The 14,450-nt window shown below is 46.9% G+C and overlaps 2 protein-coding genes across 2 annotated transcripts; one reads left to right on the forward strand and one right to left on the reverse strand.

Moving 5' to 3' along the window:
- Nucleotides 1–737: 737 nt before the first annotated feature.
- F5891DRAFT_1213948 (uncharacterized protein) lies at nt 738–1,524 on the forward strand (the record flags this gene model as incomplete). The annotated part of the gene is made up of 2 exons (XM_041369263.1): nt 738–902; nt 962–1,524. 2 exons carry the CDS (start codon nt 738–740, stop codon nt 1,517–1,519), a joined length of 723 nt encoding a protein of 240 aa, XP_041217647.1. The 3' UTR covers nt 1,520–1,524.
- Nucleotides 1,525–7,481: 5,957 nt separating this feature from the next.
- Nucleotides 7,482–8,329, reverse strand: F5891DRAFT_1198375 (uncharacterized protein; the record flags this gene model as incomplete). Its single annotated transcript, XM_041368624.1, has 2 exons — nt 7,482–7,747; nt 7,804–8,329. The coding sequence occupies 2 exons, from the start codon at nt 8,327–8,329 to the stop codon at nt 7,482–7,484; spliced, it is 792 nt and encodes a 263-aa protein (XP_041217648.1).
- Between the last annotated feature and the right edge of the window lie 6,121 nt (nt 8,330–14,450).

Below are 14,450 nucleotides of genomic sequence, written 5' to 3' on the forward strand. Positions count from 1 at the left end.
CCTATCCCCGCGCTCAGCGTCATATAGAGCGGCTCCACCTGCTCACTTCTGTGGACTCCCGGGCTAACGCTCGGTCCAATTCAACCTACAGTATGTTTTTTTCTTCTCAAAACTCAGCCTGGCTACTGGAACCGGCACTTTCACACCCCAATCATTGATTGTGACATATTCTCTAGCCAGGACCTGCTGCTTGATGAAACCTCAGTCAGTTCATTATGGGGCCATTCACTAGCCAGTAAATGTGCCAAAATATTGTATTCTGGCGGTTTGAACGGCACAGGACAGCTCTTGAAATATCTCAGCTTCCTCAATGCTCGGAGAGGACAGTATACAAAATGTCACATCCCTTGACCTAGTAATTAGGGTGTCAAAACTTTCCCGGTTCCGGTAGCGAGGTTATATTGTAAAACTAGTACTTCGAGACAGATGTACATCGTGTATATTTGTCACGGTGTTCGGTCAAACCCGAGTTCGCCACAATATTAAGTTCGTATTGGAAACCCTAGGTGAGCTATACCAAACAATCCAAAATCCTGAGACTGACATTGATGTATAATATCATAATTTCAGGTGTTCGTGTGCAGAAAGACCAACCTGAAGATACTCCATCCTGCACTCAGTAAGAATGAGTATCATGTGCAAGTAACCAAGACTGTCACAATATAAAAACCATACCTGCCCCCCACGACTTGATCAGTTTCTATCAACATCTTCGTAGCACCTCCAGGTCAAGCACCATGAGTTTATTGAAGATCCCCTTCATCCTAGCTTCGGCCATTGGAACTCATGTATCGTTCACTTCCCCTTCTCTGTCACCGTCATCTAAAGAGAGTGTTGTGCCATCATTGTTTGAATTCATCATTAAATGGTGTATAAAACTTCGCTGGCTGGAGTTAATGAAGGTGGGTCAACCATCTAAATACCTGTCGTTGTTTGTATTAATCTGTGGAAAATATAACAGATCAACATATGGGCAATACCGCTTGTTGAAGTGGCAAACATCTTGGCCACACGTATAGGTCCCTCAGATATTCCAGAAGGCATCAGTGGCACTAGAGCGGTGCAGCTTTTGCATGCCCTACACCCTACACCAATCACCTCCGCTTTCCTTGTCGGCAGTATTGCGATCGCACTTGGTGGCGCATTGAGGTTTTATTGTATGTCAATGTTAGGAAAATTTTGGAGCTTCAATCTCAGCGTCAGAAAAGAGCACAGGCTCATGACAAGTGGGCCGTACTCGGTGATGCGCCACCCAAGCTACGCTGGTCTCCTTCTCCAAAGTGCTGGGACCATTGTCGTGTATGGAAGCCAAGGATCATGGATGAGGCAGTCCAGGATCTTGCAAGTGCCTTTCATCAAAGCATTAACGGGTATCACTTTCGTACTTATCATAATCCACACCTGGATTTCCCTCAGCTGTCCTGCACCAGAGGACCAAATGTTGCAGGGTGCTCTAGGAGAAGAATGGGAGACTTGGGCAAAGAAAGTAAGATACCGGCTTGTTCCTGGAATTTATTGATTACACACATGTGGGTACTAGCTATAGGCGCTGTGCGTTTGTTGGAAATTAATCTGTTTCAACACAGTCCATCATGATATATGGTTTGCTTTTCATTTACACACCTTCACTACCTCGTTTGCTGTTTCTCCCAAGTCTCTTCTATTCAGCTTTTCCTAATGGGCCATTATGCTGTAACATTTGTAACATTACTTAGTTCCTTGCTCACTCTTCATTGCAGTTGAACCTGAGTTGTTATTATGTGACACTGACTGACAAGAGTGAGAATAGCTGGCCGAGGAGTGCATCTGGACGTGAACTCAAAGGTGTTGTGGAATAATGTTTGGTTTCTTCATCAGTGCTGAGTCGAGGTCGAGGCGAAAATGGGGAAAGGCAGGGTAAGAGCATGTGTGGGATCTACCCGTGAAGGCGTGGAGGGTTGTTGAAGTGCGTCTGGTGCATTGTTCTCATGTGAAAAGCAGTGAATGAATGATGACAGGCGAGCGAAGAGCGCACATGGATGAAACACCAAAGGTCTCGAGGGTTGCGGAAGTTCTGTCACTTCACCACTGTCGGATCAAAACCAGTGGGGAAGCAAAAAGGCGAGCAAGGAGTGCATTTGCAGAGGAATGAGGGTGGGTACCACCCATTGGAGAGGTCTGAGAGCATGGAGGTTTACGTTGAATTCAATACACCCCCTCAATGAGACAATGCTCGAAAGTATCCGATTCAAGAGGAGATGAGGGAAAGACCAGACTGATGATGAATGAAGGCGGGGCGTGGTAGGACCTTGGTGAAGATGTCCGCAGTGTTTTTGTGGGTGGAGACCCAGACCGGTAGGAAGGTGTTGGACTCAATGTGACATCTGATGAAATGATAATGTAGGTTGATGTGTTTCATGCATATATGGTTCGCGGCCTCTTTGGAGAGAGTGATGGCGCCCGCATTGTCGGCGAAGAGTTGCATGGGGAGAGACAGTGGGATGCCCAGACTTGTGAAAAAGGATTGGAGCCAGAGTCCATCTTGAATGGCAGAGGTAAGCGCCATATATTCAGCTTCAGTCGACAAGAGAGCCTGAGTGGTCTGTTTCTTTGCTGAGTGCGAGATTGGGCCGCCATTGAAAAACCAAACATATCCAGAGATCAAAATCCGATCTTCAGGACAAGACGCCCAGTCGGAGTCTGAGAAGCCATGAAGACTGGGATTGATTCCAGCACCCCCGTAGTGTGTGCGTGTGTTGATCGTACCGGCAAGGTAACATAGGACATGCTTGGCAGCAGAGTAGTGCTTAGGTTCGGCACATACGTTGTACTGCGCCAGATGCATCACCGCGAGTGTGATGTCCGGTTGAGTGTACATTGTGAGGTACAGCAGTTCTCCAACCAGTTTCTGATACTCGGTTTGGAGGTTGTCGACGTGAGGGAAAGTGTCAGTTGCACGGCCAAAAGGAAAAGATGGGTCCATGGGAAGTGAGACTGGATCGCAGTTGGTCATCCCATGTTCCTCGAGTAGATACACAATATAGTCTTCTTGGTGCATCCAGAGTTCTCGGGTTTTCTGGTTGCAAATGAACTGAATCCCCAAGTATTTCGTCACGTGTCCGATATTGGTGATTCCAAATCGTTCGGCGATTTGTGCCTTGGTGCGATCTAAGAAACCACAGTTGTTTGAACCCGCAAGTCCGTCATCGATGTGCCATGCAATGATGCATATTATTCTCACCCCCTCACCATTGATGTGATTGAACATGAACACAGCGTAGTCAGCCTCACAACGTAAGAACCTGAGACGCGCGAGGACCTCTCGCAAGAGCTCATACCAGTCAAATGTGGCCTGTTTAAGGCCATAGAGCGACGAGAGCAGGTGAGTGATGAGATGGGAACCGTTGGAGTCGAGATGCTCAAAGCTGGGCAGTTGTTTCATATATACATCTTCCTGCAGTTTTCCCCAAAGGAAGGCTCGTTTTGCATCAAAGCAATCGATTTCCCAATCATGGGATGCTGTGTAGGCTGAGATGATGCGGATTGAGGCCAATCTGGCAACAGGCACGAATTTCCGGCCGAAGTCAATGCCGGGTATCTGAGAGAAGCCTTTGGCTACAAGCCTGGCTTTGAACATAGGTCCCCCCTTGAGGTCCTGCTTGAATTCGAGGACCCAACAGCAACCTATAGCTCGGCGATCCGGAGGTAAGACCACAAGCTCGTAAACATTCATTTTGGACATTAAGTTCATCTCGTTCCACATTGCTGCCATCCAGTGGTCGCTATCGGGGCGACGCATTGCTTCATCAAACATCGCCAGTGGTATCTTTAGGTCGTACCCAGGCAACAGGAGATTCTGGCGAGTATCACTTTGGATCGAAAGACAGGAAACCTCAACGGCAATCAGGTTCGCAAGAACCTGCAGAAAGCCGACTTCATCATCTTCGACAGGGATGGACTCTGGATCCACGTCAGTGGGAGCAGCCGCACCTGGCATCTGCACAGGTATGTCAACAATGGGGACAGCTGGCGCATCAGCAACGACAGTAGGAGGAGGCACACCGTTTATTCTTGCATTGCAAAGCTCCCACTGACGTGCTAAGCAGGCCTTATCAGCGATGATGTGATTCTTAAGTGACTGACCCTTTTCAGTGGGGACGGGGACACGACTGGAACAACGGATGATGGATGTGTGTGGAGGTGTCGTCCTGGGAGGAGGCATGGGAGATGCTGGTGGACTTGATATTGTTGGGACAGTCTTGGTGTCCTCGTCATCGTCGTTGCTGTCACAAAAGGGTTGATTAGACAGAGTCTCGTCAAAAATAATGTCACAGGAATTGAAGAATGCGCCCATCAGTGCGTCATGGCAACACCAGGCTTTCACACCAGGAGGGTAACCCATAAATGCAGCTTCGCACGAGCAAGGCCCGAGTTTCTCCTGCAACTCAGGAGGAATGCGTGTGAAGCATCGTGCACCGAAGACGCGAAGATGGGAGAGGTTGGGCTTGGTGCCATGTAGCATCTCATAAGGTGTTTTGTCAGTGGGCAGCGCGCATGATTCTGTCCGGTTGAACAGATAGCAGGCTGTAAGTGCTGCTTCTCCCCAAAGGTTTGAAGGCAAGTGAGCAAAGTCTAGCATAGCGTACATCTGACCTTCAATAGTTCTCATCACCCTCTCTGCCTTTCTGTTCTGTTGGGTGTATGGTGCAGAACGCTGATGTTTCACTCCGGTCTCCTCAAGATTCACTGTGAAGGCACCGCTGAGAAATTCACCTCTGTTGTCGGACCGAAACACTTTGACATGTTGTCCTGAGAGGTTCTCCCATCGCGCACGAAGTATGCGCCATGCCTCAAGAGCTTGCTCCTTTGAGGCCAAGAGTTGCAGGTCAAGTGCATGTGTGTGATCATCAAGGAAGATCATGAAGTAGCGCTTCCCATGTGGGGTAAGCATAGGGATTGGCCCGCATACATCGCTGTGGATCAGATCAAGAAATGCTGGCGCACGTTCAGTCTCGGAGGTGTGAAAAGGCTGCTGTGGATGTTTGGCGAGAATGCAAGACTCGCAGTGAGACATTGGAGAAGTGGACTGGATTGTAATGCCATTTGCGACACGATTGAGAAGCATAACAGTGTCTCTGCCAATATGACCAATGCGAGTGTGCCACAGATCCAGGGATAAGGGAACATCGGCGAAGGCAGCTACCTCAGGAGTATGTGGAAGAGCTGGATGTGAGTCCATGAAAGGGATGAACTCGACATTTGGCACGTAGAGTTTGCCGGTGGCTGGGATGGAACCGAGTAGTGTACCCTTGTAGACTAGCTCACAGATCATGCTTGCACAGAAATTGACGTCCCAACCTTTAGCGTTCATGCAACTCACAGATAGCAAGTTCAACAGTGCACCGGGCATGTGAAGGCAGTTGGAGAGACGAATGTGAAGTCGACACTGACCAATGGTGAACCAGGCTACACATGTGCCCCACCCGGTGGTCTGAAGGACCCCGTGATTTGCGGTGAGCACACTAACAGGTTCCTCGGTGGAGTAGGTATGAAAGAACCTGTGGTCCTTCACAAGTGTGACTGTCGTGCCTGAGTCCAGTATGGTAGTGAAAGGGAGGTCCACAATGCAGGCAATCTCGTCTGGTATCTCTGTGATAGATGCAAAGGATAAGTCGTGCATGAGGCTGGTGATGTCAGCGGCAGCCGTGGCTATGATGGGCGCCGGCATAGAGGTGGATGGGGAAGGTGTGGCTACCGTGGCAGCTGCAGCAACTGCTGCCTTATCCTTGCCATCTTCCTTCCTCTGGTTACGCATGCAGGACGCCTGGCCCTCCATTCCACCACCTTTCCCATAACAGTGGGCATGGTCGTGATCCCCTTTATTGCAGCCAGGCGTGGTGCAAAAGACCCCATCTGGGTTATGCCTGTGCTTGCGAAGTCTGGTGATGGGGTTGATGTACGATGGCGCAGCAGAGGAGGAGGTTGCATTAGCATATTCAGAGCCAGGACGAGCATTGGTGATGACGTGTGAGTGTACATGATGTGCCGCTTCGGCAGTGATGCGAGACACACAACTCTCCACGGTGAAGGCTGAGATGGTGCCTGGTAGTGCTGTCATTACCTCGTCATGCATGTGTTGTTCTACCATGGACCGGAATTGTTGCCAGACAGGTGTATGAGGAAGACCTATGAGCAAACTATAAATGGCGTCACCATCACGCATGGCAGCGCCCGAATCACGGAGACGTTCTCGGAGTACTGCGTGTTGACCAATGTAGTTAGTGGCATCAGCAGAGTCTTTCATCCATAGGGCATCTAAACGTTGGCGTAGCTGATATTGCGCACTGGTGTCAGTCTGATTGAAGTGTTCAGCGAGAGTTCTCCATGCATCGCGAGCTGAAACAGTGTGCAAGCGTGATACCAATGCTCCAACAGATGCACTAAGATGGCGAGTGACAAGATCCTTAGCCTTTATGTCATTTAACAACCATTCTTGCATCGCCGTCCTTTCGGCGGGAGTGATGTTGTCAGGATCGGCGGGATCAGGTATGAAAGATGGTGCTCCAAGCAGATCTGTTGGGTCAGGATTTGTGTTGATATGGCACCATAGATCTTCACATGTGAGAGCATATTGCATCTTTGTGGACCAACCGACGTAGTTTTCTGTGCCCAGTAACTCGGGAATATGATCAAATTTGCCCATGACGATACCGCCATGAGAATGAATGAAGATGAGATGAAGGTGTGAGCGGCGAGTAGTCACAAGCGGAGTTCTTGCTATGTAGTCTCGTTTGATGGTTCAATAAGAACCAGGGCTCATGACCTGTTGGAAGGATGAGACTAGAACAAGGCTCAGTGTCGTAATAGTTAGAACAAGGCTATACGAGGAACAAAGTAAGAAATAGACGGTGTGCAAGTGGAACGCGATACATACCTCAGTGTTGTGATAGTTAGAACCGCTGAGGTATGAGTCGCGTGAAGCTACAGATTATATATTATGGTATTGAGTCTGGAATGTCAAAGATGAAAAAGGGAAATGGCCAGAACTATGACAACAATGTGGAGTGATGATGACATTGAATTCAATATGCAGGAGAAACCATCGCCCGTGGCTCAGGTAAGAATAGTGGAAACGTGAGCTGATATATATCCAGCGTATACCCGTGACTTAGGATGGTGTGGGCTGGGGGTGCTCAAATGGCGCTCTTCCCATTGCCTTCAATATGTCCCGAACCTAGCACGCCTACCAAAGCTAGCACGTTCTTACCATCAGGAAACTCCTCCCAAGGCAAATTAGGGAGAATTCACAAAAATTTGTAACATTAGCACAATCACAGCTATTTATGAAGAATGTAGCTAAAGATGATAATGTTAGATGAGTTTTTTTCTAACATAGTAAGAGTTATTGAGCATTATCTAAACATTGAAAAAGTATATCTATCTATGTACGAGTTCAACCAGAATGTGTCACAGTCCTCAAGTACTGTATCACTTGTCCACTCTCATTGGGCCATAACACCGAACCTCGGTATAAGATGAACACTGCGCTCAATGTCAGTGATCGACACAATACTAGCCATGGTGTCACCACTGCGCAGTGAACGCGAGACTTTATATAGTCCGCTATTGCGGTCTGGAGCTGGCGAAAATGGTGTGAACCACTCGACATATGCAAGGTGAGTAGGAAGACAGATTGTTGGTGGGAAGAGCAGTGGGATGGACTTTGGTGGTAAGGTGAAAATCACTCGAACTTGACCGACACGGAATTCTATGATCAGTACAAAGTAAGTATTCCATAGTAACACTGACTGACAGTTTACACACCTCGAAGATCCTTCGAATTCACACCCAGCCTCACTAGAGCTGTATCGGATTGGCGAGCAACGACATGGGAGCCAAACTTGCATCGTGGTTTTGCATGGACACTGTCCAAAGTAACGTGTGCATTGCCATGTCCATGGGCATCAACTGAGCACCACTTGATCTTATGAAAGACAGGCAGTCGATGGAATGGAAAATGGATGTCATGTGCCAGTACATCAAGTGCGTGACCGTGAAGTGGTGTGGGATCATTTCCTCGACTCTGCTGAGCAATATAGCATGCAAGAGCATCTCGAAAATGAGTAGCACCATAGTCCATAGCCAGTGTTTTGAGGCTGACGGACTTCGCACTGGGGTGTTTCACCATGACTTGTTTATGACCGAATGTCATATCTGGTGGGCGTGAATGGTAAGGATCCAACTCGTGGCTACCAGCAAGTCGCCAACTAACATATTTTTGATGTTGTAATACTTTCTCCTTTTGTTCAAGCCAGCGGGTCATTTGGGCAAACTCGTCCTTGTGATTCATAGCATGGTAGGCATCTTTCACGAGCCCCTTCAGTGACAAATTCCGTATTATACGGGCCACCCGACCTCCATAATATCCCGTATGAGACGGGCCAGCTGATCATGGGCCCATGTTGTGTATATTCTCGATGATGACGGATAGGCCGGGACACATATTATTTCTGATGGAGACGGGTGGGCCCATGTATGCCAATGATATATATATCCTTAATGTTGACGGATGGGCCGGGGGAATATGATCATTCATGGAGATGGGTGGGCCTATCTGGGTAATATGTAGAGTAGGATATTATAGACAGCTGGGCTGAAGAGAGATGTAAGGCAAATATTGTTATATAGACGGGCGGGCCGACGTGGGTGTATTACATATATGGGTGGGCCGAGGTAGGGAAATATTACATAGACGGGTGGGCTGACGTAGGGTGTATTACATATACAGGTGGGCCGACATGGAATGTATTACATATACGGGTGGGCCGACGAAAGGGATATCAAATAGACCGGTGGGCCGAGGGTGCTATAAAATATTTATTACATAGACAGGTGGGCCGAGGTGGGGTATAATTATATAGACGGGTGGGCCAATGCAGGATGTATTATATAGACGGGTGGGCCAACATAGGATGTATTACATAGATGGGTCGGCCGACGTGGGGGATAATACATAGATGGGCGGGCCGACGGGGGTGTATTACATATATGGGTGAGCCTAGATATGTTCCATCAAGACATACAGCTGATGTAGCCACCAGCGAATCAAACACATAGGATACATGTACACTATGAGTGCATATACCTACCATCAACCACCAAATCTAAACCCCTAAGCACAAAAACATGAATCGATCATGTGTGGCATTGACCAATAATCCAGGACTGAAGTGGAAAAACCCCACACCTGAACCCTGGTGTGCAACAAATCCTATTTCTAAGCATGGACACCAGAAGCACAACACTGACAAAAATATATATGTCAAATTTTCAGTGCCAAACCCCAAACCGAGATGTACCAACCCCTGAAACCCGAAACCCGAGACTGCCGGGTCTCAGGTATCGGGTGTCCGGAACTCGGAACTTGGGAGAATTTGGGGAGATCAATACAATTTAATTTACAATTGAGTTGATTGACAACACATTGACTTACCCATGTTTGCAATATATTTTTGTTTAGACATACCGAGTTCCGAGTTCCGGACACCCGAGACTGCCGGGTTTCGGGTGTCGAGTGTCCGGAACTCGGAACTTGGGAAAGTTTGGGGAGATCAATACAATTTGATTCACAATCAAGTTGATTGACAAACACATTGACTTAACTATGTTTGCAATATATTTTTGTTTAGACATACCGAGTTCCGAGTTCCGGACCCCCGGACCCTGAAACCTGAGACTGCCGGGTCTCGGGTATCGGGTGTCCGGAACTCGGTATGTCTAAACAAAAATATATTGCAAACATAGTTAAGTCAATGTGTTTGTCAATCAACTTGATTGTGAATCAAATTGTATTGATCTCCCCAAACTTTCCCAAGTTCTGAGTTCCGGACACCCGACACCCGAAACCCGGCAGTCTCGGGTCTCGGGTATCGGGTGTCCGGAACTCGGTATGTCTAAACAAAAATATATTGCAAACATGATTAAGTCAATGTGTTGTCAATTAACTCGATTGTAAATTAAATTGTATTGATCTCCCCAAATTTCCCCCGAGTTCCGAGTTCCGGACACCCGATACCCGAGACTGCCGGGTGTCGGGTGTCGGGTGTCCGGAACTTGGAACTTGGGAAAATTTGGGGAGATCAATACAATTTGAGTCTCGGGTATCGGGTGTCCGGAACTCGGAACTCGGGGGAAATTTGGGGAGATCAATACAATTTGATTCACAATTGAGTTGATTGACAAACACATTGACTTACCCATGTTTGAAATATATTTTTGTTTACACATACTGAGTTCTGAGTTCTGGACCCCCCAACCCCAAAACCCGAGACCCAGCAGTCCACAATTCTGGGGTTCAGGGGTTGGCAAAATGTGTATGAATATATGAAAGGTTGAATGAAACATTTTTGAAAGATGTCTCATATCAAATGTTAAGTCCCGAGTTTCGAATTTCGGGTTTCAAGACTCCAGGTTTCGGGACTCGGCACTCCCGAAATCCAGAAGTTGAAACTCGGGATTTGACATTTGATATGAGACATCTTTCAAAAATGTTTCATTCAACCTTTCATATATTCATACACATTTTACCAACCCCCGAACCCCAGAATTGTGGACTGCCGGGTCTCGGGTTTCAGGGTTCGGAGGTCCGGAACCCGGAACTCGGAACTCAGTATGTGTAAACAAAAATATATTTCAAACATGGGTAAGTCAATGTGTTTGCCAATCAACTCAATTGTAAATCAAATTTTATTGATCTCCCCAAATCTCCCCAAGTTCCGAGTGCCGGGACCCCCGAACCCCGAACCCCGAGACTGCCGGGTCTCGGGGTTCGGGGGTCCGGAACTCGGAACTCGGTATGTAGAACAAAAATATATTTTAAACATGGGTAAATCAAATTTTATTGATCTCCCCAAATTTCCCGAGTTCCGAGTTCTGGGACCCCCGAACCCCGAGACCTGGCAGTCCACAATTTCGGGGTTCAGGGGTTGGTAAAATGTGCATGGATATATGAAAGGTTGATTGAAACATTTCTGAAAGATGTCTCATATCAAATGTCAAGTCCCGAGTTTTGATTTCCAGGTTTCAGGACTCCGGGTTTCGGGACTCTGGGCTTCGGGACTCAGCACTCTTGAAACCCGGAAATCGAAACTTGGGACTTGACATTTGATATGAGACATCTTTTAAAATGTTTAAACCAACCCTTCATATATCCATACACATTTTACCAACCCCCGAACTCCGAAATTGTGGACTGCCGGGTTTCGGGGGTCCGGGGTCCCGGAACTCGGAACTCGGAATTTGGTATGTAAGACAACAAAAATATCTTTCAGGGTTCAGGGGTTAGTGAAATGTTTATAGATATACGTAGATTAATTGAAACATGTCTGAAAAATTTCGTTCATCTCAAATGTCAAATCCTGAGTTCCGGACTTCGGGACTCAGCACCCGGCAGTCAGGGTTAGGGGTTCGGCATCGAAAATTTGACATTCGGGTGTTCAGGTTTTGGGTGATATCTAAATCAACAACTTCGAGTTCTGCCAAAGCGTGAAACTTGAAACCCAGTGTGCAACATGTTGATTTTTCATTTATATCACACAAATCATCGAGTTCCGAGTGCCGAGGGCTGAGACCCAAAGCCTGAGACCTGAAAATATGTACACAACATGTCCATTTTTCACTCACTGCACAAATCACCGAGTTTCGAGTGCCAAAGCGTGAAACTTGAAACCCAGTGTGCAACATGTCCATTTTTCATGTACATTACACAATTCATTGAGTTCCGAGTGCCGAGGGCCGAAACCCGAACCCCGAGACCTGAAAATATGTATGCAACATTTCCATTTTTCACTTGTTGCACAAATCACCGAGTTTCAAGTGCTGAAACCCGAAACTCAAAACCCGGTGTGCAACATGTTCATTGTTCATTTACATTACACAGATCATTGAGTGCCAAGGGCAGAATCCTAAAACCTGAAGCCCAAAAACATGTATGCCACATGCCCATCTACTCATTGCACAAATCACCAAGTGTCGAGTGCCGAAACCCAAAACCCGGTACTTCAAATCAGTAGTCGGGTACTTGGTACTTGGTTCTGATACTTGGTACCCAAGAATCAGTAGTCAGGTACTTGGTACTTGGTTCTAATTCTCGGTACCTGGGAATCAATAGTTGGGTACTCCAGCCAATAGTCCCGAGTCCCGAGTACTGATATTTGGTATTCGGTAGTCAGGTTTGGAACTTGGGTCTTGGTTTGGTTATCATTTGACTGAGATATTGGTAGGCAATATTGGCACTCGGAGCTCAAATACTGACTATCAACTATCAAGTGTCGGGACTTGGTAATCGGTAGTTGAGACTTGGTGCTTAAATGGATATTGCATATATACATAAAAATACAAAATATGTTCCTATGTGTTCATTTCTAGGTGAACAGACTTTGGAATTATATCTCAATCATCTATTCAACAATAGAAACAATGTATCAGGAGCTCAGGACCATAGGGTAATCCTTTATTGTATAGTGTACCTCCCCCTCTTCTGGTGGTTCACCCGCTGGGGGTTTTTCCCTGTAAAGCTGGACCTCAAGGACTGTAGGGAGTCTATTCCTGAGCATATTCGGAGTAGATATATCATATAACCAGCCCAGGACACACAGGATCCTTCTCCAGGAACAAAGCATAGACAATTGCACTTGTGACATTTTTTCACAATTTTCAGTATCTTGCCCTTGCATCCATGATCCAACCTTTTAATATATAATGAGCATAGCTTATATTCTTGCTTCTTATGACCAAGATCAGCTCACAATAGGCTGGAGTTTGTGAGCTAGTGTGCATACTTGCCATTTTGCCTGATAAGGGGCCCATGCCTTCAAAACATTGAATCTTCATAATCAGAAACCTGGGGTACATTTCAAATATCTTAAGTATCATAGACATAACTTTACAGACAAATCAACCAAGAATTGAGTACTGAGGAAGTGAAATGGGTAAGAAATTGAGTGTGGGAAACTTCAAAGACCCAAAGCATCGAAAATGGTTAGTTGAGCAGTGGTAGGACTTTAATGCTGGGTCAACTCATATTTTCACTATATCCCTTCTACCCACCCCCTACCCTCAGGGCAGTAGGCAGTATGGGTTCCTTGGGTAGTTTACAATCTATCCTACATATTTTTAATGATATTTTTGGCCTGAATCATATATAAATGTGACTTTGTATAAAAGATGTCTACTGTCACTCTCCACACATCATTTTGCCTATCATTACATCAATCCTTCATGAATATTTCTAAGCTTTTAAGCTATTATAATGGATGTATATGGGTGTTATTCCAGGTCTCTGATCACATCACAGGCTTGTCATGTTGGATATCTCGACATAATGTGCAAGTCTCGCTATTAATATTCATTCTTTATCTTTAGACTCACTTACTGCACACATGTATTTCATTTGTCATTATTGATGTTTTGGATTTCTTTAGCTTATATCTTGGTCACATGGTAACCAATGGACGAGAAAAGACTACAAATAAACTCACCTAGACTCGGACTACAACCTTGATTAAGCTGACTACTGATTCCCAGATACCGAGTATCAAAACCAAATACTGAGTACCAATTACCATGTACCAAGTACTGCGTAATGAGTAACAAGATAACCAATTGACAAGAAAAGACTACCACTACACTCACCTGGACTTGGACTACAACCTTTGGTAAGGAAGTTAAGCATAATAACAACTTTCATTTTTTCATTATTGCTGATGTTTTGCTGAATGACAAGGAAAGACTACCAAATCACTCACCTTGACATGGACTACAACTGTCATTTTTCATTATCATTTGCCTATATTGACTACCGAGTCTCGAGTACCAACCACTGACCACCAATCACCGAGTGCCGAGTACCGAGTACCGATAGGGAATAGTGTGGGTGAACCCCGGGGTATGAGTAGCACTACCCCCACCCATACCCCATGATATACCCACACCCACAAGGTGGGTGTGGGTTTTTTGGTGGGTATCAGGGAGAAACTACCGAGTCTTGAGTACCAACCACTGACCACCAATCACCGAGTGCCGAGGACCGAGTACCAAGTACCGAGTCCCGAGTCCCAAGTCTCGAGTCCCGAGTCCCGAGTCCCAAGTCTCGAGTCCCGAGTACCGAGTCCCGAGTCCCAAGTCTCGAGTCCCGAGTCCCGAGTCCCAAGTCTCGAGTCCCGAGTCCCGAGTCTCGAGTCCCGAGTCCCGAGTCTCGAGTCCCGAGTCCCGAGTCCCGAGTCCCGAGTCTCGAGTCCCGAGTCCCGAGTCCCGAGTCCCGAGTCCCGAGTCTCGAGTCCCGAGTCCCGAGTCCCGAGTCCCGAGTCCCGAGTCCCGAGTCCCGAGTCCCGAGTCCCGAGTCCCGAGTCCCGAGTCCCGAGTCCCGAGTCCCGAGTCCCGAGTCCCGAGTCCCGAGTCCCGAGTCTCGAGTC

Source organism: Suillus fuscotomentosus (assembly GCF_016647785.1).
Source record: "Suillus fuscotomentosus strain FC203 chromosome Unknown F5891scaffold_149, whole genome shotgun sequence".
Classification (NCBI taxonomy): domain Eukaryota; kingdom Fungi; phylum Basidiomycota; class Agaricomycetes; order Boletales; family Suillaceae; genus Suillus; species Suillus fuscotomentosus.